Consider the following 24,815-nt stretch of genomic DNA (forward strand, 5'->3'; position numbering starts at 1 on the left):
CCGGCCAGGCCTGCGGGGGCGGCCTGTCGCCGTGACCCTTCTACCTCCCGCCACCCTCCCCGTCGTTGCTGGGGTTCTTCGGGGTGCTGGGGCGGCTTTTCGGAGCCCTTCATCCTTTACCCTCCCGGCGAGTCGCCTCCGGTGCCCGCAGCGTGGCAGGGCGAGGGCGGGCAGGCAGATGCTTGTGGTGGGGATGGGGTTTCTCTCCTTCCCCATCACTTCTCGTGGCTCACGAATGCAGTTAGCCAGGGAACTCACGTCGCGATGAGTTAGTCGAGCGCACCTTCTGTTGGTAAGGGCTTTCTGGCACGGAGCTGGGTGGTCACTTGCGGTTTCACCTTTAAAAAAAATAATTAAATAGGACCTTGTGATGCTGAAGTCTTTGACGGTGGGTTTGCGTGCCCATCAAAATCCACGTTTTTCTCGGCCTGGGGAGGTGACCTACTTTCTGAACAGGGAACGTGTATAGTTGTCACACTGCAATACACACTGTAAATTGAACTGTGCCAAGTCAATTACACCAGGTGTTGCTGTGAAAATATATCACTCATGGACCAACTGTTTCACATGTAATGTTATCCCAAGGGATGATGCTGTTTATGCCATATGCATTTAGTCTGGATTTCAGGGGAAACAGAAGCTGCCCTGAGCTGAGATTTTTACCAGTTCTCTAGCTGTGGAATGGAAAATACAGCTTTTACTCAAAATGCCAGATCTCCACTAGTTTGACCATGATGTTAAGCGCGGCTATGAGAACTTTACATGACATAATATGCTCCATCACCACCATCTTGACAGCGAACAAACAGCCATGAGATTCTTCCATTGAGAACAGCACGCGAGGTTCTCCGAGAGAAAAAACCAAAAATCCTGTGACTTGAAAAACATTTGTTGCCATTGTCTATTTTCACTTTACACCTATCTCACTCACATTTAGCAATTACAATGAGCTCAACTGAGGACACGAGCTACTGAGTCTGCTTTGTTGCATCTCTGCCCTAGATGTGTACGGGCTTAGTACTTGTGAATCCCGCTGTGGCAATAAGTCTGAATATTGCTGATTTCATGGAAGAAGATAAGTTGAAGTTGGGGGGGATCTGTACTGCTGAGTAGATCTCTCGCACTGTTCTAATTGTAATGCTTTCATTTTATCACTTGGGGAGAAACTAGATCAGGCTTGATAGTAAACAGATTATACCTTATGAAGTATGTCTGCTGCTCTGAAAGAAAAGGAAGTGTCTGCTTTCTGTAGCTTTTTTTTTCTTTCATTTTCCATGTAAACCATTTTATTTAAGAAATGTTTTCTGCATCTTAAAAAGCTTCTTCCATCTCCTAGTTGGTTTTTTTATCAGTTCAACCCTGCTTATCCCTGGGTAGCTAATAGCTTTCATTCTCTTGTCTATCTAAAATAGTGAGAAATTATTCACGCCTGTCTCTTGTTCTATATATGATCAGTACAAGGCTATCAATAGTTAAGTCTTTGGAAATATTTAATGTCCATTTTGTTGAGCTACAGCACTGTTCAAATCTATCATTTGGCTGCTGGAAAGGTGACAGTTTGTGGGTCTCTGGCAGAGCGCTGGTGCGGGATTTGGTATGAGAAGTGCTGTCTATTTTGCGGGGAATTGATTTGGACAGCAGTGCCAACTTCCTACTCTTCTATGATTTGGAAGCTTTTTCTGTTCTTCCTATAATGCCCTAATATCTCTGTCAGTTTTTCTGCAATTTGTCTTTTGGGCACAGGGAGGAGATGGGACTGGGGGAATAGTGCAGCGTGCCTCTGTAATAGTTAGTACTGCAAATTTTCTAGCAGTTATGTACTGAAGCTGACATGGTGGCTCCGCAGTCATCAGTGTTTTACTGGTTTTCTGCAGCAGAGCTTCCAGAAGATGCTCTGGAAGGAACCTGAACGATGAGATGAATTTGATGGAATAGAACAATCCGATGATACAACTCAAGGGCTGCACATCGGTGCCTGGGGCGCATGCTGATGGAGAGTTTTTTGTTCACTTGCTTCAAATCCGTTTATATGAAATTCAGTCTCCTTATTTTGGCAGTGCCTGTGCACTGTTTAGGCTGCAGGTGTAGATGGAACCCAGTGGCACTAATGTAGAGCTTGGTGTGGGAGAGTTTACTGTGATTCTTGGGCAGGTTTTGCAGTCCGTGTGCCCTTGTGGTTGGCATTGCTGCTGGCTTCAAAGTAGTAGCTTAGAATTAGTTCAGGACTTCACTGCAGTAATTTCTCCATTATGTCAACCTTCCTGTGCATAGTCCTTCTTATATTTTCCTCATTAATTTCCCTTATTCATTCCTTCCCTTATGCCTGATGTAGTGTCTCAGTCAAATATTTTCTTTCTCCAAAAAATACGTGACAATTGATTCAGGAGTGCTCTCCTACTGAAGTAGCCATTAACATCATCTTAATGTGGGAAGATAAAAGATCAGGGCAGAGTGAATGAAACCTTTTTTGGACAATTTGTCTTTAGACTTACTTTGCTAGTCAGTACGACTGTTCTTCATATTGGAAGAGCTGAATGTTACCTCCTGAACTTACTTGCCCCTAACAGTAACAAGACGGCTGTGCATTCCGTGTCCAGGTGCTAAGCAGATGAAACCTTCTGCTTGAAGGTGGAGAAGTTGCAAGTGGGAGGAATGATTAAAAGCCATAAACGTCCCATGTAATGCCTGAATAACTTACTGAGAGGTAGCAGGGAGAGGGTAGAAAGAAGGTTGCTACTAATACAACTGCTGCTTGGGCCAAAATGATTTTTGGCCACTATTGCCTCACAGTTCTAATATAATTACATGTGTAATTATATTACACAGATATTGCACATATATTCAGCCGATGGGTAGGATTGCCTGCTGTGTTACAATTTCTACAGTCATTTTTTTGCTCAACATCTTGATGTGATTGTTAGGTTTGTTAAGATCTTAGTTTAAAATATATGTAAATTTAAAAAATAACTTTCTGCAAACCGCTTAGGTGTTTGATATCTTTAAGTAGTATTTTGATTTCTTTTAAACTGATACTGAATTGTAGGATTGTTTTTACACAAATAGGAACTTTGTGTTAAAGACGTGGTTGTATTAAGGGAAAATGCTGCAGCAAAATGAGGAATATGGTGCTAAAGCTAAATAGCAACAGACTAAATATTTTTTTAATAAAATTTTTGATATTGCAGTTTAAACAGTCTAAAACTGTACAAATATTATCAATTCTCAGAAATTCATGCTGAAGTGCAGTTGAAGAATTACGGAAAATTTCTTGAGGAATACACATCTCAGCTGAAGAGAATTGAAGATGCTTTGGATGACTCCGTTGGAGATGTTTGGGACTTCAGTCTTGATCCTATTGCTTTAAAGGTCTTCATATATTTAATGTGCATTACAACTGTTACTTTCCTAGTTCCTCCTTCCCTTCAAAACCTGAGAAGTAAAAACTTGATGCATTTGTGCTCTTAAAATTTTGGCTTTTTTGTTTGAGAAACCTATCCAATACTATTTTAATTACCAAGTAACTGATAAATTGGTGCAGATCAGCAGAGAAGATATTTTCATATTATTTTTTTGGATACTAGTGGAAGTTAACTTACAGCTCTTCATGTTTTGAGAAGGCTAATTCCAGCAAACTTCTTCCCTGTGGGTGTTGGTGTTTTTATCTGGGGGTTGGGATTCCAGAAGAGCTCACCGATAGTTGTATAACTGCAGTGAACTGTGTGTGTGTATTTATAGTTGTGTTTTGACTTAATGGCCTGCAGTGAACTGTGTGTGTGTATTTATAGTTGTGTTTTGACTTAATGGCCTGGGTACCGTATTTTCTGTCCTCCAGAGATGGCTGTTTCCTTGGTTCATAAGTTCTCTGTCCTCTGTGGAGCAGTGTTTTTTCTCTTCACTGAATGTGCAGACATCATTTAAAAGTGCTTTTGCTGCTATATGGAACTTGTTTGTGCTGAAGATGCACTCTCAAGCTATCATCTGAATAATTTGAATAAATCATGTGTAGGGCCACCACAGTGCCAGGTGCATGTCAGTGTCATGGCTGACTCCAGTACAGAATGTCAAGTGCCTGCGTACACTCGGCGTACACTCTGTCCTGTGTTTGGGATTTAATTAATGTTTTAGGTTTCCTGAGCTGTTTTTTTCTACATAGTCCATAATGACTATGCTTTTTTTTTCCAAGTTTTTTAAGTAAATTGTTGTAAATACTATGCAGTATACCTAGTTATTTGCCTTTCTGCCTAGAGTGAAAGGAAAGGTATTTCCATGTAAATGTGAAGAGCGAACGTTTCCTGCAGCATAGGTTCTCAGTAATGTGCAATTATTGCTCTCTTTTTGCTACCCTACCTGAGATTAAACTCTAGGGAAAAAAATACTTACCTAGTTGGATAAATGTATTTCTGACCAATATTTTCTAAAGTTAATAATTTCTGGATTATTTATGTTTACTTTTTATTTTAGCTTTTGCCATATGAACAGTCGTCCCTACTAGAGCTCATAAAGACAGAAAACAAGGTAAGCATTTTATGCTTAAAAGAGAAAAATACTACTGCTACCAAAATAAAATAAAATTTACAAATAGTTATTCTAGCAAAACCCAAGCCCTCTAAATATGAATCTCTTTATAACCTGTGTGGTTTTATCCCCTTTGGGTCTAGGTTCTAAACAAAGTAATAACTGTGTATGCTGCTCTTTGCTGTGAAATCAAGAAGTTAAAATATGAGGTAAATCCATCTGTCTCTTATTGCTGTGTATGAAAATGTTTTCAGATCGGCAAGCTGATATATTGACTTATTCTTTAGCAGTAAAGAAACAAGATACGATGTCTTAATAATAATTTTTGTAGCATGATTACGTATATCCTATTTATTAAAAAAAAATTTCTGCTTTTGTTGTTAGGCAGAAACTAAATTTTATAATGGCCTCTTGTTTTATGGAGAAGGAGGTAAGTAGCTCCCTTTATGGTAAAAGTTTGTAGTTTTCTGTTATTGTTTCAGGTTATATTAATTGCTACAATAAATGTAATTTTATAACACTGGTACATGCTATCTCTGTATCTTTGACTGATGAACACCAAATAACGGACTTTGAGGATATAGGGATCATAGAATCACAGAATGGTTTGGGTTGGAAGGGACCTTAAAGATCATCTAGTTCCAACCCCCCTGCCATGGGCAGGGACACCTTCCACTAGACCAGGTTGCTCAAAGCCTCATCCAGCCTGGCCTTGAGCACTTCCAGGGATGGGGCATCCACAGCTTCTCTGGGCAACCTGTGCCAGTGCCTCACCACCCTCTTCTGGAAGAACTTCCTCCTGATATCCAATGTAAATCTCTCCGCTTTCAATTTAAACCCATTACCCCTTGCCCTGTCTTAAACCCCTTTCCCCTGCCCCCTGTCACTACAGGCCCTTGTAAAAGTCGCCCCCATCTTCCTTGTAGGCCCCTCCAGGTACTGGAAGGTGCTGTAAGGTCTTCCCTGATCCTTCTCTTCTCCAGGCTGAAAACCCCCATTCTCTCAGCCTTATCTTGTAACTGTCCTGCGTTAGCTTAAGATAACAATAAGATTTATCTGTGAAGCCAGTTACCTGCAGTGAGTATTGTTACATTAACAGGAAGTTTTGTTGCAGCCTTATTTGCATGAGAAGTAGGGACTGTGGGCTGATGAGATTTTATTAAATGTGTAATATAAGGCTTTTATACTGTAGCAGCTGTTTTTCCAAGTATGGCATTGAAAACCTGTTTTTCATATGTAAACACACCCTAAACCAATTTATTTCCTATTGGGACTAAAGTTCACACTGATTGTAGTAAAACAACGAATGTGTAATTGGTTGTAATAACACAATGAAACCATTAATAAATAATTTGGACCAAGTCCAGCCCACTTACGCAGTCATAGTTGTTCCAAGAGAACTTGCAGTGTGTGATGTCACCTGCCCTGCAAGTACAGGTAACAGCAGTTGTGCTGCTGTTTAGACCATGACATAATACAGGGGCGTAAGTGATTGTAAGTCAGTTCAGTTGACAAATCATGAGACCCTGCTTTAGGTGAAAGTTGCTTTTTGTTTTGGAGTTAAACTAGTAACTCTTGCAAAGGATTGGTCTTAAGCTTCCACCTTGATGGATGCTAGTCTGGGAATCAGCACAGATCTTGGTCCTGAGATCTGAATATATTAATGAGTTGATTTAGAGACATATCACCTAACTTTTTCTCTTTCAGAAATTTGAGAGAAAGGGAAAGCCTTTCATAGGAGTCGTGAAAAAGGTCTTTTTTTAAGAGCCTTGACTGTGGCAGAAGTACTGGGGAATGGGAATTAATTGATCTTGGAGCTGTTTATCATTCTTTTAAGTGATATATAGGATGACTGTTACGATTCAGTTAAGAAACATGAAAAAGTGTAGGGTTTGGTGGTGGTGTTTTGGTGTTTTTTTTCTTAGCAGATTCTCAGTTCTTATCAGGCATGGTTTTAAATATCTTAAAAGAAAGTGATATGCTGCCAAAATGATAGTAGGGGATCCCTGGAAACTAATCCATCTCTGTAGCACGAAAAAAAGTCAGACTTGCAGATTACCATACTACAGCAGCAGTTTGTTCCTGATGGGTGTTCTGCAGGGAATGTTTGAGAATGGCAGGAACCAAGAGGTTCGCCTTCGTTGCGTTAGGTAGGGATAGTTCTCCATTCCTAAATTTCCTTCTTGTAGGATCTGTTTTGATAACAGCAAGCTTGCTTACGTAGAACAGGTGGCAAAGTTACTGGCTTAAAGGTGGCTGAAATTTAAACAAATATTGTGCTGGCCTTTTCCTTCTGGATAAAGAAACTTTTTTTCTTTTTTCCATCTTGTCCTTGGAGTGGCAAGGGCTGGCCACGGAACTTTAAATAGTTATTTGGAGAGGGTTTGGGTGTTGTGGTTGTGGGTTTTTTTTCTGACATACACTAATCAGAGGTTACATAGAATGTGTAAAGGGGAAGCATACAATATTTAGAATCTTGTCTCAGAGCTCTATCTTAGAGAAGTATGGAGTCTACTTCAATCTCTGGTGACTGGTCTAGAAAGAACATGTTTTATGAAGCAATAAGACCTGCATTTCTTAAAGAAGGTAAACTTGCAATTGTAAGCCGTATTTGTTCAGAGTGGCCCAGCAGAAAAGCCTGAGGTCTAGAGCATTAATCTGTCATCACATTAAAAAGACCGTGTTTTGTCAGGTGGTATGACAACTGTTACGTCTGACTGAAACAATTTGTCATCGGTGATGTAACAACTGTATTTCATAGTATCCTGTTAGTGTTGGTACTGTAACTATTGTATTTCCTACAATCCTGTTAGTGTACTTGTCATACAGGTAATGCTTTGAAGCTATGGTGATGAGCCAGTTCTTTTGTGCAGGAAGATATGTAGGAAAATCAATTTCTTGAGGAAATTGTATGCTACACAGCTTTTTCTTCTGATTAATGATGTAGTCTCTTTCAGTAAATAATTGCCAGTGGATGTTTCTTGCAATATAAATACGTAGTGTTTTCATACAAACTTTGTAAAATGGAAAATGTTATGACACTACATAATATCAGTGCCTTTTTAAAGAATTACATTTCCTGTTCTTTATTTTCTTTCAGTCAGTGGAGACTTTTTTTTCCCCTGCTTTGTGTTTAATTTATAAACAATGTCATTTTTAATGCGAAAAACTTCAAAAATAAGTCCAGTTTAGGAAAGCAAAATTATGAATTTTTTAAGGCTTCATCAGTGTGCTTATAATAGTGTGCTCCACTTGTATGACAAACAAATGGCTTGGAGGGCAAGCTTCAACGTTAATTTAACAGGCATAACACAGGCTCTTGAGAGCAGTGACAAATGTTTGTCTTTTAAGCCACAGATTCCAGCATGGTGGAGGGAGATTGTCAAATACAGATGGGAAGATTTGTTTCTTTCTTGCAGGTAGAGTATGTTTTCTTTTTTTTTTTTTTTACAGTAATTATAATCTCAATTTTACTTGCAAAGCGGATGTAACAGTTTGCAGTATCCTGCTGGCATCTTGCTGAAGGGCAGCGCAGTCATTACGGTTCTTATGTTTTGCCTGCAGACCTGTCACAACCAGCTGATGTATCTCACACACTTTTGGTTTTTTTTATACTTGTCTAAAACTCTGGAAGTCTTAGAAGAAATTGCAGTTTGTATAATCATTGTTCAAATAAGTTAGAATTTACTTAAGAAAATTTCAGTGAAAAGATAAAATGAGGTTGTTTCACTTCATGGTGAAGATACCCATTTTTATGGTTTTGATTAACACGTGTTAGTTTTCATTGTACACTGGAAATGGATTAATTATCTATACATCTTATTTTAGCTGGTAGAAGAAAGCAAAATCAAAACATGTACCTGGGGAAAAAAAATTGCGCTCTCAAACTTCAGGGAAGAGTGCCCATTTCTTATGGTTTGGTTGTTATCAAGATTCTTTGCATGAAAACAGGATCCGTGTTTCTTCACAGGATTTCCTGTGCTCTTGGGTTTCAGTCTACTGTGGAATTTTGTCTTCAGTATGGCTTGACTGTCCTGTTCCAAAAAAATGTTTCTGTTTTTATGCAGTATTGCTTGTAATGTAATACCTATGTTGAAGTAGAGAATATACAAGAAGCTTCCAGAATGTTTAAACAAATTCTAGTTTAATAAAGGTTAAAATTCTTGTTCTTGCTGTATATTAGCATGGCAGTAGTCATTTACTGAGTTGTAACAGATTGAATGCTATAGGAAGTTGTTTCTCAACCTCTTTTACCATGCCCAAGTTCAGTTAGTTGTTACAATATCTTGTTGGGTTTTTCCCCCCCATTTTTCAAGTTTTTTGTTCTATCAACTTTGTCAGTCTCTTCCCTCATCCTCTGTTTCTTTCTGAGCAGGTGTCTGGGAGACATTTTAGTGGTTCTGAAATGGGGCTGCCCTACACTTGTGTTTTTCCAGACCTTTCCCCTTCACACTGCCAGCGTGCTTTGTCCAGGTGGAGGTTGGGAGCAGGGTTGCTGGCTGTCTGGGGATTTATGCACGTTGCAAACCCAGTCTGTAGAACCAGTTTATGTTTATTTATGGAGTATATGCTGATGTGTATATTTATAGGGTAAACACTACACGAAAATATAGCAGTGTTGCTTGGGAGCCTACTGTGTATGTATGCTACCACGGGTTGCTGTTGTTGAGCAACTTGGGAACGAAGGGAGATGCAGGATGCTGCCCCAAAGAGGGAAGGTTACTGTGCTAGCAGGTGTATGGTGCTTTGGGTAAGGGTATGAGGAGAACTTTGTCGTTATTGAGCTTTTTTTTTTCCTCAACTGTTGTGTTCCCCTAAATCTACTTGGTACAGTCTATATCCATAGACTGGGAAATTCTGTTTTGGTCAGTGTTACAAGCATATCTTCAAGGGTGGTGTGAAAATATGGATGAAGATGACAAAAGAGGTGAAATGTTGCTTTCATAGGGCTAATGTCTACCAGTTGGTTTATTGGCTACTTCTGAGTTCAGAATTTCTTGATTAACTAGGTGTAACAGCCTCAAATTTGCTATGTCAAAACACTTCTTAAAAAAGTACGAACACAGTGCTATGAAACTCCCGTTAGTACTCTGGATCCTGCAGGAGATGGCGTATTTGGAGAACTCCGATAAGATGATAATCTTGTCTGTATTATATAGCTCCTAACATGCACATGCTCTTAACTTGGACTATTTCCTGGAAGCTTTAAAATGGTAACAAAATAGTGCCCCTTCTCCAGGAAACATGATCTCAGTTGTCTATTAATCCATTCCTCTGGAATCTGTTGGCTTGTTTCAGCTGCATTGGATAGAGCAATACAAGTATAAGAAGTAACGACACTGATGTTTTGTGTAAACTGGTGACTAATAGAAGGCAGAAGCCCAAATAAGATATATTTTTGATGGAGAGGAAGACGGAATCCGGCTGTTAGCCAGTCTTCTGGCAGGAATGGCAGGCTGGCTGCTTAGCCAGCGTGGGCTGTCTGCTACGCAGCCGTCTGTGTGCCGACTGCCTAGACTCATCACATGTGGACTTGTCTCTGATGGGATTAGAGGGTGCATTAATGTGCAAATATTACTGCAGTTAAGGGAAACTGAGGTTTGTTTATCCTATGGCTCAAGGAATGCCTTGTTAAAATCCATTATAGAAATTAACATAGACCTTTACGTGGTTAGAGTTGACCTGCTCTTACTCGTTTTGTAGTAAAGTTCTGCTTTAGTCAAACAAGGCATTGTCTTGTTTTTTTGAAAGCAGTATTCTGTGGCTGATCACCCTTTGAGTGGGTACAGGCTTCTGTGTTGATTGCTAATTTGAATTCAGCTATTGCCAGCTCCCAGAGCGTGACTTTTGAATCTGGTGAGAAAAGGCACAGCCTTTGCTCTCCAGGATATTCTCTCTAAAAGGGCTTTGGGCACTGTTGTCAAGTCATGTCTTGCTGTCTGTCATAAACTGAACCAACAGTGTGAACAGTCCAAGTTGTACTGGGAGCTGTTCGGTAGCTTCTTAGCTTAGACCCAGATCTCTTTTCTGAGCTGTTAGTTACTAGGATGATGTTTTCCATCCTGCTGTAGGTCTGTCCACTGACTTGGATTAGGAATGTAGTTGGAGCTTGGGCTTCAGGTTCAGTGGTTGATGTTGAGTGTTTCGGGTGTAATGACAACTATGTTCGAGAAGGGTCTGTACATACATACGTATGTATTTTATTTTCTTGTATTTCTTTATTTTATGCATTTTATTTTCTTGTATTTCAGGAGCTGTCTTGCTTTGTTACCCGGTGTTATGAAGTGGTGGTGAATGTAGTGCATCAGCTGGCTGTTCTCTATACCAGCAACAAGTAATTATTCCCTAAAATGCTGTATTGTTTTTATGTAGTTAAACAAATTTATAAAATATGAATATTCTGCCTAAAGCACGGTCATTTCTGGAATATTGTTGTCTAGGGATATGGAGAGTGCTTTGCTGTGCAAGTTTGGGCTTCATGTACCATTACGAAAGTGGATTTGTTCTATTTTCACAAAAGGCAGTGCTTTTATATAATTAGATGCAGGATTTTTTTTTTTTGGCCATTCTTGGATATAGTTGATGCTTCAGAGGCACTTAATCCCTGTGATTAAGAGGTTGTTTTATTACTCTTTCATCCTTGTGCTGGGTAAGAGAGAGATTCCTTCTGTTGACTGATACAGTGGATGCCAGTAGCTCTAGAAGCTTAAAAATGAGATCACTTCCACAGTCGTGTCGTACATATTTAAATCTTGATATATATTCCTCACAGAATAACCATGATTTTAACAACTGAAATTGAGCTTAGTAAGGGCTGTTGGGTTTAGCCCCTCTGAAGACTGAGTGTAGTTTAGCTCTGAATAGAATTCTTTGGTTTAGCTCTGAATATAACTGCATGGCTCGTGATCGCCACACGCCACACTGGCCCACAGCCCATTAGGACAGCATTGTTCTTCTTGGTTCTATTTGTTGTGTTCATTTTCATCTTATATTATAGCCCAGGGTAGACTTTCTGTGGGGTGCTGAATGAAGCAGGCTGGATGTGTACCTTGGACGTGGCTTAATTAAATATTTGAAGTGATTTTTGTACTTTGAGGCCACAAGGCTGTATGTATCAAGGCTACTTGCTGTTAGCATAACTGCATCGGGAAGTGCCGATGTGCATGCACTGAATGAAATCAGTGGTTTGAACCGTGCTGTGCATTCAGAAATGCAATATTAAATCTGATCATAGCACTCAGGTATAAACAGTATATACTTGTAATCAGTTTTTGAGCTGCTTTTGTTTTCTGAAGTTACTGTGTTAATAAGAAAGATACACCCCAAGAGAAAAAGAACACACTGTGATATAGAATTCATAAATATCTTTTGTTCTAAGGATTAAAAAGGCATTAAAATATTTATTTTATTTACAGGAATGCACCTAAAATTATAGAGACATCTGGAGTTCATTTTCAGGTGGGAATGACTTGGACCCCTTTTGCTTATGTTAATATATTATGTCTTTATCATTAACCCCAAGAAAAGCAGCAAGAAAGTGAGTTTCAAGTGCAACTTTCAATATGGAATCTCCTTTAAAAGTTTTATTTTGTTAATAATTTTTTTCTGGCCTTTATGTGGAAAGGCATCTCCATGTCTGTCATATTCTAGAGTTCTCAGCTAGAAGGCATTTGCACACTCCTTTATTGTGTGCAATATGTGCTTCTGCATGTAGACAGTTTTAAAAATCCCACCTTCAGTGTCAGTGCTTGCAGGCAAACTAGCGTTCGTTGCGGCACTAAAAGAAATACTAAATCTGTAAGCTACCAGCCCAAGAAATCTCAGATTTAACTCTCTAGCCGATGTCTTGTTGGCTGATAATATATTGAAAGGAACTGCAATTTTATATGCAATGCATAACCACAATAAATGTTTCAATAACGACAGTCCTTATTTATTTATTTAAAAACCAGGCAATGTACGAGCATCTGGGAGAGTTGCTCACAGTCTTAATCACTCTGGATGAAATAATTGACAATCATGTCACTCTGAAAGATCACTGGACCATGTATAAGAGGTGTGTCTCTGAAGGTGTGAAACATACTCCCACAACGTAACAGATAAAAGCATTTGCATGTGTCTTTGTTCCAAGAAAGTCATTGTGGGAACATGGATTTTCGTATCCCCAAGGGTTTTCCAGAAATCATAATGAGAAGCAGGGCTAAGCTCCCACTGTGTCCTTCTCACAGCACCAGTAAGTTTTTGAAGTGCTGAATGTTACATTTACAATACAGGGTAAGCATCTTGACAAACAGAGTAATGGTTGGTGGGGTTTAAAATACATTTGGTATGAATCTAATCTTATACAGAACTGATCAAAGGCTGTCCCTGTCCATACTGATCACAGGGATGGGCATACAGGTTTAAGTAAGAATGCTATCTTCAGTAAAAGCTGAAGAATCAATAATTATAAAGGCAGTTAAATTAGTGGAATAATAACTCCGTTTCATTGAAAACCTAAGTAAGTGGGAGTAATTCAAATGCATTTGGCTTACAAGCATCTAGTAGGGGTGTGTGTATGTTGGCTGGGTTTTTTTTAATTTTAGAGTTGCTGCTTGGCACAGATGTGAGCAATTAAAACCTGTTCTCAAAATAGTACAGGATATGATGAAACTGAGCATGTTATAACTGTGCATGTATGTTTGTGTTCAATGCCTGCTCCTTACAGACTGTTAAAATCTGTCCATCACAACCCTTCGAAATTCGGGATTCAGGAAGACAAACTGAAACCATTTGAAAAGCTGCTGTTAAAACTGGAATGCCAGTTACTTGATGGAATGATATTTCAGGTAATGAAATTAATGTTCCTCAGTGTGATAGGGGAAACTGTTATATTAAAGCAAGACTCTTCAGAATGTGTTGTTTGTTTTTATTTTGTTTTGTTCTGGATACAGTGATGTGTGAATTTGGCGCTCTCATCTGTGCGTGGGGAAAAAAGGGTCTATTGTACGATCCTTCCTTGCTCTTATGTGCTAGAACTGTGCCAGGCTTTGAGTGGTAGCAGTTAATGCTTGCTGTTTTGCAGAAGTAAAGAAGCATGGGCAGCTTGGCATTAAGACTGTGTATTATCAGGGAGTATGCTTTTCACCAGAAATTTTAATTGCAGTCAGGCTTATGTAGCATAGGTCACTTTATTATAGCTGCAAGTTAAAATCTCCTCAGTAATCTTGACAATATGTTAAGCGTGAGCTCTTGTTCTGTATTTTGCCTCATTCCTAGCACATGAGACAGGAGTCAGGAGGTACCGCTTCAGTAGTATATTCACCTGTATACTTGCATATTTCAGGAATACGAGAAGGATTATTACTTTTTCAATACAGTTAATTTGAATGTGTTCATACAAGAAGCCCTCTTTTTTTAGGGAAGTGTGTATTTAAGACTGAAACCAGATGTGGTGGCACAGTGGACAGAGGATAACATTGCTGACTCTGGTCAGAGCAGAGTCAGTTGAACAGGATTGTTGCTCAGTTCTTACTGTTAGATCTTAAATAGCATAGGGAAGACAGTTTTCTTCTGTAAAACCCTCCAAAAAAAGAAATTTAGGGATAAATAATTAAACACAGTTTGGCTTATTCTGTTGAAGGACACTGCTACCAGCTATCCATTTTTCATCTTCTGTTTCTCTAAATGTTGCATTAGTACAAAGGCTTCATTATATCTTTGACACATCAGCAGGGTTTGTCTGGTACTTGTTCAGAACATTTCCCCTCCTGTCCTGTCAGTGCCCCTTCTTAACAAAAATACATGAAAAATACTCTTAAATTCAACTCCATTAAAGACTTTTCTAATATCTTTAGAAAATCTGAAGTGTCTCTTTTTAAAAATTTTATTTATTTTTTTACTACTGTGTGGTTTTTGGATATGTTTGTTTTAAGCAACCACCAGTGGTTTAGAGGTTTTATGCTGCAAGTTGGTGAACCACATCCTACAAGTGACTTGCATGATAATTTTGTTTAGTTAATGAGCAGGAACTTACTGTAATGGAATAATGTAAAAACACATCTAGTTGCTTATCACTAGGGCATCATGTGGTTTGTTTAAAAATACCCCTTAACAAAACCATTCAGTAAATGTGTGGGTTTGAGTGTTAGGTGTAAGAGAGGTTTTTAATGTTTTATACGAAGTCATTTAAGTATACTCAGAAAAATCTGCCTGTTGTCAAATCAGGCTAACTTCAGCTTAGTGCTATACAACAGAAATCACTGTGCTCTTGCAGTATTCTTCTCTTGCAAAATCAGTATTCTTTTAAGGTTCAAAATTCATGGTCCTCTTATACTTTTTTTTTTTCCCCCCTTTTTGCTCAGGCCTGTATAGAGCAACAGTTTGATTCTGTAAACGGCGGAGTGTCAGTGTCGAAGAACAGCACGTTTGCTGAAGAATTTGCTCATACTCTTCGCGCAGCTTTTGCAAACGTTGAAGCCAAACTTGGTAATGCAAGCTCGTGCTTCTCTCGCCAGCTTCGCTGTTGCTAAAATGGTTTGTGGTGTTTGTCTGGGAGTGAACTTCAAAAAGTGATTTTTTGGGGTGTTTGTTTCTGCAGGTGAACCTTCAGAAATTGACCAGAGAGATAAATATGTGGGCATCTGTGGTCTCTTTGTGCTGCATTTCCAGATATTTCGGACTGTAGACAAGAAATTTTACAAGTCGTTGTTGGATGTCTGTAAAAAGGTGAATGTTTTTTTTCTTTCATCAATGAGAGGGGGGGAAAATCTTGAGTAATAAAGTAAATAATTTTCTTAGTTGTATAGCATAGCAAAGGCTTGGGAAAAGAAACCAGGCCATGTACCTAAACAAGTCAGAAAGCAGAATTAAGATTTTTCTACTTTTTATAGTTTCCTCCCTCGCTGCTATTTCCTTTTAAGGATGCTCTAAAACCTGTCTGCTCACGTAACAGCAAAGTAAAGTAACTTGAAATTGCCATTAAATGTTTCTTGAGATTAATGTGTCATGGAGGACAAAAATTCTTTAAGAGGGACTGAATAACTGCTTTGGATTTTGAGCTTGGCTGTAAAAATCTCGGAAGACCTCTAAGTCTGAAGGTGACTGGGTTTTTTTCATAGCAGGTGGTATGAAGAAATTTATTATTAATTTCTTTAATGCTGTGTAGAATCACTGAGCATGGTAATAACCTTGCTTGTGGTGTCCTCTAAGGACTTCTAGGGAAGAAACCTTTTTTTAATGTGAATGTAATATTTATTTCTTCATAGCTAGTTTCTACAAACTGAATTGTGTGTTGTGATTCAAAAGAGGCATAAGAAACATGCGTGGTGGCATGGTATTTGTTGTAGTTACTTTGTTTCTCGCTACTTGTAGTATTTCCCCCTCCCTTATGTTTTTGGGTTTTTTTTCTTCCCTCCCAGGTTCCAGCCATCACATTAACTGCTAACATTATCTGGTTTCCTGACAACTTTCTGATTCAGAAGATACCAGCTGCTGCCAAACTTCTGGACAAGAAAAGTATTCATACAGTTAAAATGCAAAGGGAGAACTTTCTACAGCAGAAGGCACAGACACTTGCCAAGTATGCTTCCTAAATACTGCCTCGTGGTGGTGTTTGGCAAACAGTTCATAGATATGTGGGTTGCATCACTCGGTGTACCAGCGTCTTGTGTAGTGTCACGCAGGGCTGTTAAACAACTTTTCCATTTCACTGCAGCAACACGTGTGTCTTAGTGTTGCTGAATAAGTACTGGTCAAAACAAAGCTTTTTTCTGCTTATGCTTTCAGAAAATTGTGTATTATGTCACCAAAATAACAAAGTCCCTGACAGTTCTAAATATTTGATTGCTGTTTCAATTATTTCTGCTTCCATATGTTCAACTTCCACTTTTTTAAAATTAGTGTCTGGTAACCTGAGCTGCTCTGTTTTTTTATTAGGGCTCTCTGCTTTCTGTGTGTATATGGAGGTAGGTTGCTAGTAAGCTTATAGAGGGTTTTTTCTCTGCTTTCTTTGCAAGCATTTCTTTCCTCATGACTCTTAATTGCTTGTTTAATGGTCTTTGCAATTACCTATGTTTGAAAAGTCTTATTTTGTCCTCTGAATGTAGTTTGCAGGTCACTTCATTCTCCAAGTTTTCTAAACTGCGTTTAAAAATGAGTTGGTTTATAGTTTGTGAATTGTCAGTCTTATGGGCAAGTGTGGTGCACCACATAGGGAGATAAGAGGGCTCAGATTACTGTTTTGTTGCTGACCAGAACAAGGTGGAATATAAGGTCGGTGGAATAGAAGTAAATTGTGTTTTGCAGGTTGCCTCCCAACCCTGTATGTAAGCTGGCAGAACTAGGTTGGAGAGGAAGGCGGGGGGAGGAAAGCAGTTTCATACCTACGTGATCCCTCTACATATCCGTGGGAAGAGTCAAGAGCTCTGACTGAATTCTTTCCTGGGCTTTAATGCTGAATGGAGCATAACTACACTGCTGCTTTACTTTTGGTCTTGGGCAGTGGTAGAAGTCATAATTTTAAGAAGCTGAAAAAAGATCTGGGTTTTCATGGACTTTTTTGAGGATATTGTAATACAATGCAGATTTTGCATCTGCTGATTTGAATTCTGCCGATAACTTTTTCTTGCCTTTTTATAAGTTCTCGGATTGCCTTTTGATAATTAGACTGTTGCCTTAAATACGAGCACTCTTTAAAGTGTAAATTTTTACAGCCTAATCTATGACCTGAATACATCCCTGCTATAACTGCTAAAGTAGTGGTATTGCAGTGTCATAGGTCTGCCGTATGGAATAAATAGCAGTTTTAAAAGTGAACTCTATCTAAACGTTTAATTACAACTAGTGTAATCCAAGGAGAGTATCTTGTGGAGAATTATGTTATTTAAGAGCAGTCCACTTTGGTATTGATGTAATGACAAGTTTTATGTCTGTATATATAAAAAACTCCAAAAATTCAAACTTGGAGGGAAATATTAACATAAGCATGGGGACTTTTTTGTGTAGTGTTTAAAAGCATTTTCTAGCAGATTTATTTACTGTTTTAATTTAAAGACTTGTAGTATATGTACTGCTAAGAGAGCCATTTGTTCTCTTAAAAGTTAGATGATTTTGATTCTTTGGGGTATGTTTGTACAGATACAATTGGCAGACTAATACTTACCAAAACAGAATTAAAATGTAAATGAGTATGGGGTTCTGATACTTTTGGGAATGGAGAAATAATTGCTCTGGGGACTGAAAGCTTAAATTTTCCCAAGAGAAATATGTTAAGCTTTGGAAAGAGAAAAGAAAATCCTCATAGTCTTCTTATTTGAAGTGAGCAACATTGTTTCCTTCTCCAGAGATATGCAGTCGTATTATGTTTTTGTGAGCTCGTGGATGACAAAAATGGAATCTATCTTGTCGAAGGAGCAACGCATGGATAAGTTTGCAGAAGATCTTTCTAACCGCTGCAATGTCTTCATCCAGGTATGCAGTCTTTTAATGTGGTGATACAGCAAATGATGCAGCAAACTGATGTTTCGGTGCAAGTTGTTGTAAAATAGCACACCAATGGTCACAGGACTTCTGTGATTTCTTTTTACATTCCATGTGGGAATTCTAAAACTTTAAATGCCCATTAGATAATCCTTTAAGTAAATTTGTAGAAAGTGTTTCCATAAGGTGTGTGGGAAAGCAAATCTGACTAAATATTCAGTGGCTAAAATTTTGAATTTTTCTCTTGACTTAAGACATCAGGAAAGCTTCATTTCCCCTGTAGTAAAAGGTTTTGGGGTTGTTTTTTTCCTTTTGAGTCAGTCATAAGTTGGACTAAACCAGTGTCTAACTTAGTTTTATTTAGCACAGTACGTACTTCCAGTAAAGGTTTTGTGTTGTTTCATTGTGCTTTGCCTAGTGATGGTACTTTGCAAGAACCTTGCTACGCTCCAAGGCAGCTGGTTTTCTTTTGGCCTATAACAGCATGTAGTCTTAATGTAAGATGTATCTTATTTCTTAGTTTATTTTTTTTGCTAGTTTTGTTATGTATCTATCTGTCTGACAGAAGTCTGATGAGAATAGGTGTGTCATAGAAGCATGATCCTGAATCTTCCATATTTAAAGACATACATGTAATGGGATCTGTGTGGTTTTAACATTTGAATTATTTGCAGTGCTCTAAGTAAATTTTGCTCTGTAACAAATTGAGTTTCCTGGACCTCCTGCTGTCTTTTCCTAGTCTTTTTTTTATTGTGACTACTTTTCCTTTCAATAAGCTGAATAGCATTTTTGTCATGCTGTATGTAATCAACATTGTATTTAAAAACTTAGCATACATTGATTTAAAAATGATTGGGTTTTTTTATTGTGGGATGGGCAGTTCTATTTAGGCAATGTAGAACTCTGTAAATACTGTCAGTGTGTTTATTCCATGGCACCTGAAAGTTTCAGTTTGTGATAGCCTGTTTTTTTGGGGGGATGAGTGTTGTTTGGGTTGATTTACAATAGGTCTGAAACTAGTAGATCTTTGAGGTTGTGCAATTAATTAATTCACTAGCCTATATTTAACTTGAATGGCTTTAGAAGAGATTAATGATCAGGTGATCCAATGACCTCTAGGCAATTTCATGTCTGCCTAATAAAAAGGTTTCATTCAGCTTTGGGACCTCAAGCTTGCTTATGAAAGCAAGTAGGTTGGTAGGTTCTCTGGTGTGAAGAGGCAAAGGTTAGTTCAGTAATGTATGAAAAAAAACCCAGAGAGCACTTATTTGATACATTGTGAAAAACATTTTTATTCCCTTTACTCATTTTATTTTTAGGGTTTTCTTTACGCATACAGTCTTAGCACCATCATTAAAACTACAATGAATCTCTACATGTCGATGCAAAAACCTATGACCAAAACCTCAGTGAAGGCTCTGTGCAGACTTGTAGAACTTCTGAAGGTAGGTCACTGGATAAAAACTGTTTTCACGTAAGCCTTTACAGAGACCATTGATCAAACATCATATATTAACACCACCCCACACACCCCCAAAAAAGAGCCCTCCACTGCCCAAAACAACACAGCTGAGCTGGGGACAGGTTTTTGCGTGGCTTCTTGCTCAAGACTCCATTTCTTTTTTAGAGAACAGGAGATTTGGGAGGCTAGAACTGATTTATTTAACTTCTAACCACCTTCCTTAGTTGGTATCACAGAATGATTGAGGCTGGAAGGGACCTCCAGAGGTCATCTGGTTCAGCCTACCCCTGCTCAAGCATGGTCACCTCGAGCTGGTCGCCCAGGACCCTGTCCAGGTGACCTTTGAATATCTCCAAGGATGGAAAGTCCACAGCTTCCCTGGGCAATCGGACTTTGGCAGTGCCTAGTCCCCTAATTTATCTGTGGCCCTTGGTTGGACTCTCTCCACTATGTCCATGTCTCTCTTGTGCTGGGGAGCCCAGAACTGGGCGCAGCACTCTGGTATGGCCTTAGCAGTGCTGGGCAGAGGGCAGGGTCACCTCCCTCAACCTGCCGGCAGCACTTTGTCTGAGGCAGCTCAGGATACTGACAGCCCTCTTTGCTGCACGGGCACACTGCTGGGGCACGTTCAGCTTGGTGCCCACCAGGACCCCTGGGTCTTTTTCCACCATGCTGCTTTCCAGCTGGGCGGCTCCCAGTATATGCATATTGGTGTGGGGGTTGTTCCTCCCTGAGGGCAAGACTTTGCACTTTTGGTACTTTTTTCAAGAGGAAAATACTCTGTTTTGAGAGAACTTCAGAAAGCAATATTGATCTGAGCTGGATGATTTAAAAAAACAACTCCCGAAGTCCAACAAAACTGACATCATGGTCTTAACGTTTTTATGCTCCCAAATGATTAGATTTTCTTGGTTTCTAAGGGTTACACTACAAAGTGGAAAAGGACGGTATTTGCAGCGTAGATGAATCCACCAGCATAAAGCAAAATTCTAAAGGCAACAGTGGTGGTAACTGCATGAACTCTTGTGTTTTGGCACTGACTTTAGGCAATAGAACACATGTTTTACCGAAGAAGTGTGGTTGTGGCAGATTCTGTGACACACATTGCTCAGCATCTGCAGTATCAGGCTCTTCACTCTATTTCTGTAGCCAAGGTATGTAATCCAAGTTCTAATAATTAATCTTCCTAATCTTGTTTAAACAAAATCTTCATTTTAAATTAAAGTATTCTTACTTTTGCAAAATCTGTAGTGGTGGTGCATCATAATCGATGTAGAAGCTTTCTAGTAGGTCAGAGTATTGCCCTAGAAACTGTACAGTGTAGATGGCTATTTATTTTTGACCAAAAATGGGTTCCCTCTTCCTCTAAAGTACTGCATCTCTTGTCATGTTCCTCTTGTGTTCTTGTTAGTTTTTATTTCTAGTGATTTTCACAAACTGACCTTTTATTGCCTTTTTTCTGATGCACATTCTTAAATCAATCAGTTTTAAGTCTAAGCAAACAGGCTGTTATTTGTTTAAATCTCATCTGCTTCACAAAGTAGCACTGGTTGATATGTGATGGCTTGTGCGGGCATGGATTCACTACTTCTGTGGAGTAGAACGGATTCTGATGGTGGGGCACTGTAATATCTAAATACTATCTCTTTCTATAAACAAGATCCGGTTACTACACATTTTGCTTCTCAAGTATGGAATTTATAAATTCAGGGCAAATGGAGAAATGAGATTTTAGTGTACCTGTTCTGATGGATTAGTGATGGTTTTACTCTTCCATCACATTCAGTAGCAGAATTACAAAGGAGGAATGCTATTGGTATTAGTGCAGCTATTACATTTTCCTTGGGCGTGGGGTTTTTTTTGACCACGCTCATGTAAACAGATTACAACTTTAACAGTAGCCTTTTGCATTTTGGAAATTTGTTTTGGTATGTTTGAAATTTGGCTGTAATCTCAATTCACGTATCTGGCATCACCATGTTTTCTAGCATAAGGAAAAAAGCAAATCTGTACTTCTGAAAAGCTGATGGAGATATACATCTCTCTTGATGTCAGAGTAGCGTGAAGCGAAGTTCCAAGCATCAATGCTACTAAGAAATATTGTGTGTCTTCAGAGAAACAGTTGACATATATTCAGATAACTTTCATAACCTTTTGAAATGATAGCTGTAATGGCGTTACAGATTATTCCTAAATGCATAGAACTATGCTGAGACTTGTATATTGAGTGGACATCGGAGAGAACACATCTGCAAACACTTCTTGATGTTTTGATTATTTCTCAGAAAAGAAGTAAGAGGCAAAGGCTGGTAAACAGCAGAGTTCACCAGTACTAATCTTTTATTTTATCTGCTCCACTTAGTTTCTAAGTAGTGTAAGGCCTAAGGCCTGACACGGCTTTAGCATGTAAGGTTAGGAGCTTCATGCTGAACACACTTTCTTAGAATTGGAAGAGATTTTCTTTGTTATGTGTACCTTAGATCTAAGACTGGCACGCAGTCACTTGCAGCTTGCGCAGTATTTGTGTATTGTGTGGCCTGACCCGAGTTCATGTTGAGCTGCAGATCTTCCAAGAGCATATACAGGGAGTACTGCTGAGTTGACAGAACATAATTTGTTTGCAGAAATAGTACATTTAAGACAAATCCATAAGCTTTGGAAAGAAGAGGTAAGCTGTTGCTCTTGGGCATCGGTAACTTTTCTCTAAATTTCGGTGTCTTTCTGTCATCAAGAAAAGAGTCATTTCTGATAAAAAGTACAGTGAGCAACGCCTGGATGTCCTCTCTGCTTTGGTGCTGGCTGAGAACACCCTCCATGGACCGAGTACAAAACAGAGGCGACTAATTGTTTCTCTTGCACTAAGCGTGGGGACACAGATGGTAGGTGCCACGATTATTCCAGACTTTCACTTGTTTGGTGCTGTGTCTTATAAAGAAATATAATTTTTTTTTTTCTTCATTTGCACAGAAAACTTTTAAAGATGAAGAACTCATTCCCCTTCAGTTAGTATTGAAAAAACTAGACTTGATCAGTGAACTTACAGAGCGGTAAGCAGTGGCATGTAATATATGAAAGGTGGTGTAGTGTCACTGGGGGGGCTGGATCTTCACTGTGTGAATTGCAGAATCTGGCAGCTGCGTGCTGGTGGTGATTTTTGTGTGTATTTTAGACCAGGGATGGACAGAAAGAATTCCTTCCTCTTAACACAACCCCAAAAGTCATGAGTTGGTATCAGTCTGTTTGGGACATCAGACCGTTAGCTCACATGTGACACCGTGTTTTACTGCTGCTGTAGTTTCTGTGGCCACTGAAGTTACAGTTGGCCATCTGAAAGCCAGAGGAATATCTGGGTTCCATGCATACTTTATGGAGAGAGACAAACACCTTCAGTTTATGACTCATGGGATAAATTCCTGGGACAAGTGTTGTATGCAGGTTGTATCAGGAGAGGCCTGTTTCTCTTTTTTGAATTAAAGGAGGAATTGGGAATGTATGCCAGACCTCTAGGCTACTAATTGCATGCAACAAGAAAATTGTGATTTAGGATTTTGCTGTATTGTAAGCTTTAGTTGTTTCAGAGACTGAGCAAACCTCTTTTCTAAAGCAGGTACCTTTTATTTCTAAATAGCTTAGTGGAAAACAGAAAATGAAAGTTCTTTAGTGAAGAACTTTCTTTTGAAGGACAATGCATCTGGAACCATGTAAAATTTAAGCTTGAAAAGCAGTTGTCTTTTAGTTTAAACACACTAAAATAAATATCATTGTGGTAGAAGAATGGCTTCTTCCAATTAAGTGTCTAATAAGTAATTTTGTATTCTAGAGTTCGAGCACAATGTGACTGTTGTTTCTTATACTGGCACCGAGCAGTCTTTCCAATCTATTTAGATGATGTGTATGAAAATGCAGTTGATTCTGCTAGACTGCATGTAAGTAGTAATGTTACTAACTTAGTTTAACAAAACCACTCAGTGGGAGGGATTTGGAGGAGGAGAGAATAAAGCTTAGGCTGAAACTCGTAAGGAAAAAGCTCAAAAAAACCCCAACTAAAAGCCAGACAGGAGTTACTGAGACAGAAATCTCTTCTCAATCTGGAGATTAGAAAAAGCAGTCTTTGTTCTAAATCTAATTAAAGTGTATCTGTTAGGCTGTTCTAAAACTCTCAGGTTGCTGTTGTTAACCCTAGGTCTCTGTGTGTTTGTCTCTTAGTTCTTCATTCATTCTAATTTGAAATTAACACCTTTGCTAGACTTGAACATTACAAGTCTTTGTTCCACATTGTGGTTATGTATTTCTAAAGCACATATCACTGTGCTCGGTGATGCTGTGTGGGATAGTTGTCCTGGAGCTTTTTCTACTCCCCCATATCCTCTCCTCTCCTTTTTGAAGTAACAAGTATTTGCTGCAGAAGCAAATCACACTTCAGCATGCTAATCATGATAAAAATCAATCATCTGTTCCAGTATTGTGCATGCCATGGTCAGTCACCACACTGAAATGATTATAGTGCTAACAATTTCATATAAAATAGCTAATAATTATGACCCTTCAGTAAACGGATGAGTAGCACCTGAATATTAAGATGAACATGTTAAGGACAGGAAACTTCAGTAGGGTTTATGAAGTCTATTTTTAATAAAAGTTGTAAGACTAGTGATTTTGATTAGTTTGTTAGGTGTGAACACTAGCTATTTGAGATGTTGTTGACATCTCCGTCAGTCTGCTGGTTGAGCATTATGTTTTGGTTTTTTTTTCAGTATATGTTTAGTGCACTACGGGACTGTGTACCTGCTATGATGCATGCAAGACACTTGGAATCTTACGAGGTGCTTCTGGAATGCTATGACAAAGAAATCATGGAAGTACTCAATGAGGTAATGTGTTGTGAATGGAAATTAAAGGCAGCGCTATGCTTGGAGTATCTTATGGGCTGGCATCTATTGTACCAAACCTGATATGGTCGATAAAAATAGCATAGAAACCCTTGAGCTTGGCATGAAGTATTTTAATAAATAAGAAAGTGTTCACTAGTCATTTTGGTTATTTAAGACCTGTTGTTAATGGTATCTGTGGTGACTGGGTACATGAAAATACTGCACTCCGGATTACATGAGTTGGCAAAACCTCAGTTACAGATTTGGCTCGTTACTCCTCAGTTACAGAGGAGTGCTTTCTGTCAGACTAGCTTCTGCTTGTATGAATGCCTAAAACATACTAAGAACAGCAGTGCTTACGGGTAGCCTTTCAAAGCAAAGGCTCTGTAGATGCAGGTGGCCTCTTCTGTAATGCTAGGTAATAATTCACTGAGGACGTTTGACAGAGGGAAAATGTGAAATCAGGTTTCCCAGGTCCTGGGTTTTAACCTTTGAACCGCTATCTGAAC

At 38.9% G+C, this 24,815-nt stretch overlaps 1 protein-coding gene across 1 annotated transcript in view; it reads left to right on the forward strand.

The window, feature by feature from the left end:
* Positions 1 to 1,002: 1,002 nt before the first annotated feature.
* The window catches only part of KIAA1033 (KIAA1033 ortholog), a gene marked incomplete at its 3' end in the record, with an annotated part of 27,530 nt that continues 3,717 nt past the window's right edge, over positions 1,003 to 24,815 (forward strand). The window contains exons 1-20 of the mRNA XM_010147213.1: positions 1,003 to 1,085; positions 3,186 to 3,366; positions 4,462 to 4,515; positions 4,659 to 4,724; positions 4,900 to 4,945; positions 7,867 to 7,934; positions 10,767 to 10,849; positions 11,931 to 11,973; positions 12,468 to 12,571; positions 13,223 to 13,343; positions 14,859 to 14,982; positions 15,095 to 15,222; positions 15,915 to 16,075; positions 17,838 to 17,964; positions 19,293 to 19,418; positions 20,482 to 20,589; positions 22,168 to 22,314; positions 22,403 to 22,482; positions 23,256 to 23,361; positions 24,190 to 24,306. Coding sequence (XP_010145515.1) covers positions 1,003 to 1,085; positions 3,186 to 3,366; positions 4,462 to 4,515; positions 4,659 to 4,724; positions 4,900 to 4,945; positions 7,867 to 7,934; positions 10,767 to 10,849; positions 11,931 to 11,973; positions 12,468 to 12,571; positions 13,223 to 13,343; positions 14,859 to 14,982; positions 15,095 to 15,222; positions 15,915 to 16,075; positions 17,838 to 17,964; positions 19,293 to 19,418; positions 20,482 to 20,589; positions 22,168 to 22,314; positions 22,403 to 22,482; positions 23,256 to 23,361; positions 24,190 to 24,306 — 2,073 coding nt within the window. The remainder of the gene's footprint in view (positions 1,086 to 3,185; positions 3,367 to 4,461; positions 4,516 to 4,658; positions 4,725 to 4,899; positions 4,946 to 7,866; positions 7,935 to 10,766; positions 10,850 to 11,930; positions 11,974 to 12,467; positions 12,572 to 13,222; positions 13,344 to 14,858; positions 14,983 to 15,094; positions 15,223 to 15,914; positions 16,076 to 17,837; positions 17,965 to 19,292; positions 19,419 to 20,481; positions 20,590 to 22,167; positions 22,315 to 22,402; positions 22,483 to 23,255; positions 23,362 to 24,189; positions 24,307 to 24,815) is intronic.

Source organism: Eurypyga helias, unplaced genomic scaffold, assembly GCF_000690775.1.
Source record: "Eurypyga helias isolate BGI_N326 unplaced genomic scaffold, ASM69077v1 scaffold1830, whole genome shotgun sequence".
Taxonomy (NCBI): Eukaryota; Metazoa; Chordata; class Aves; order Eurypygiformes; family Eurypygidae; genus Eurypyga; species Eurypyga helias.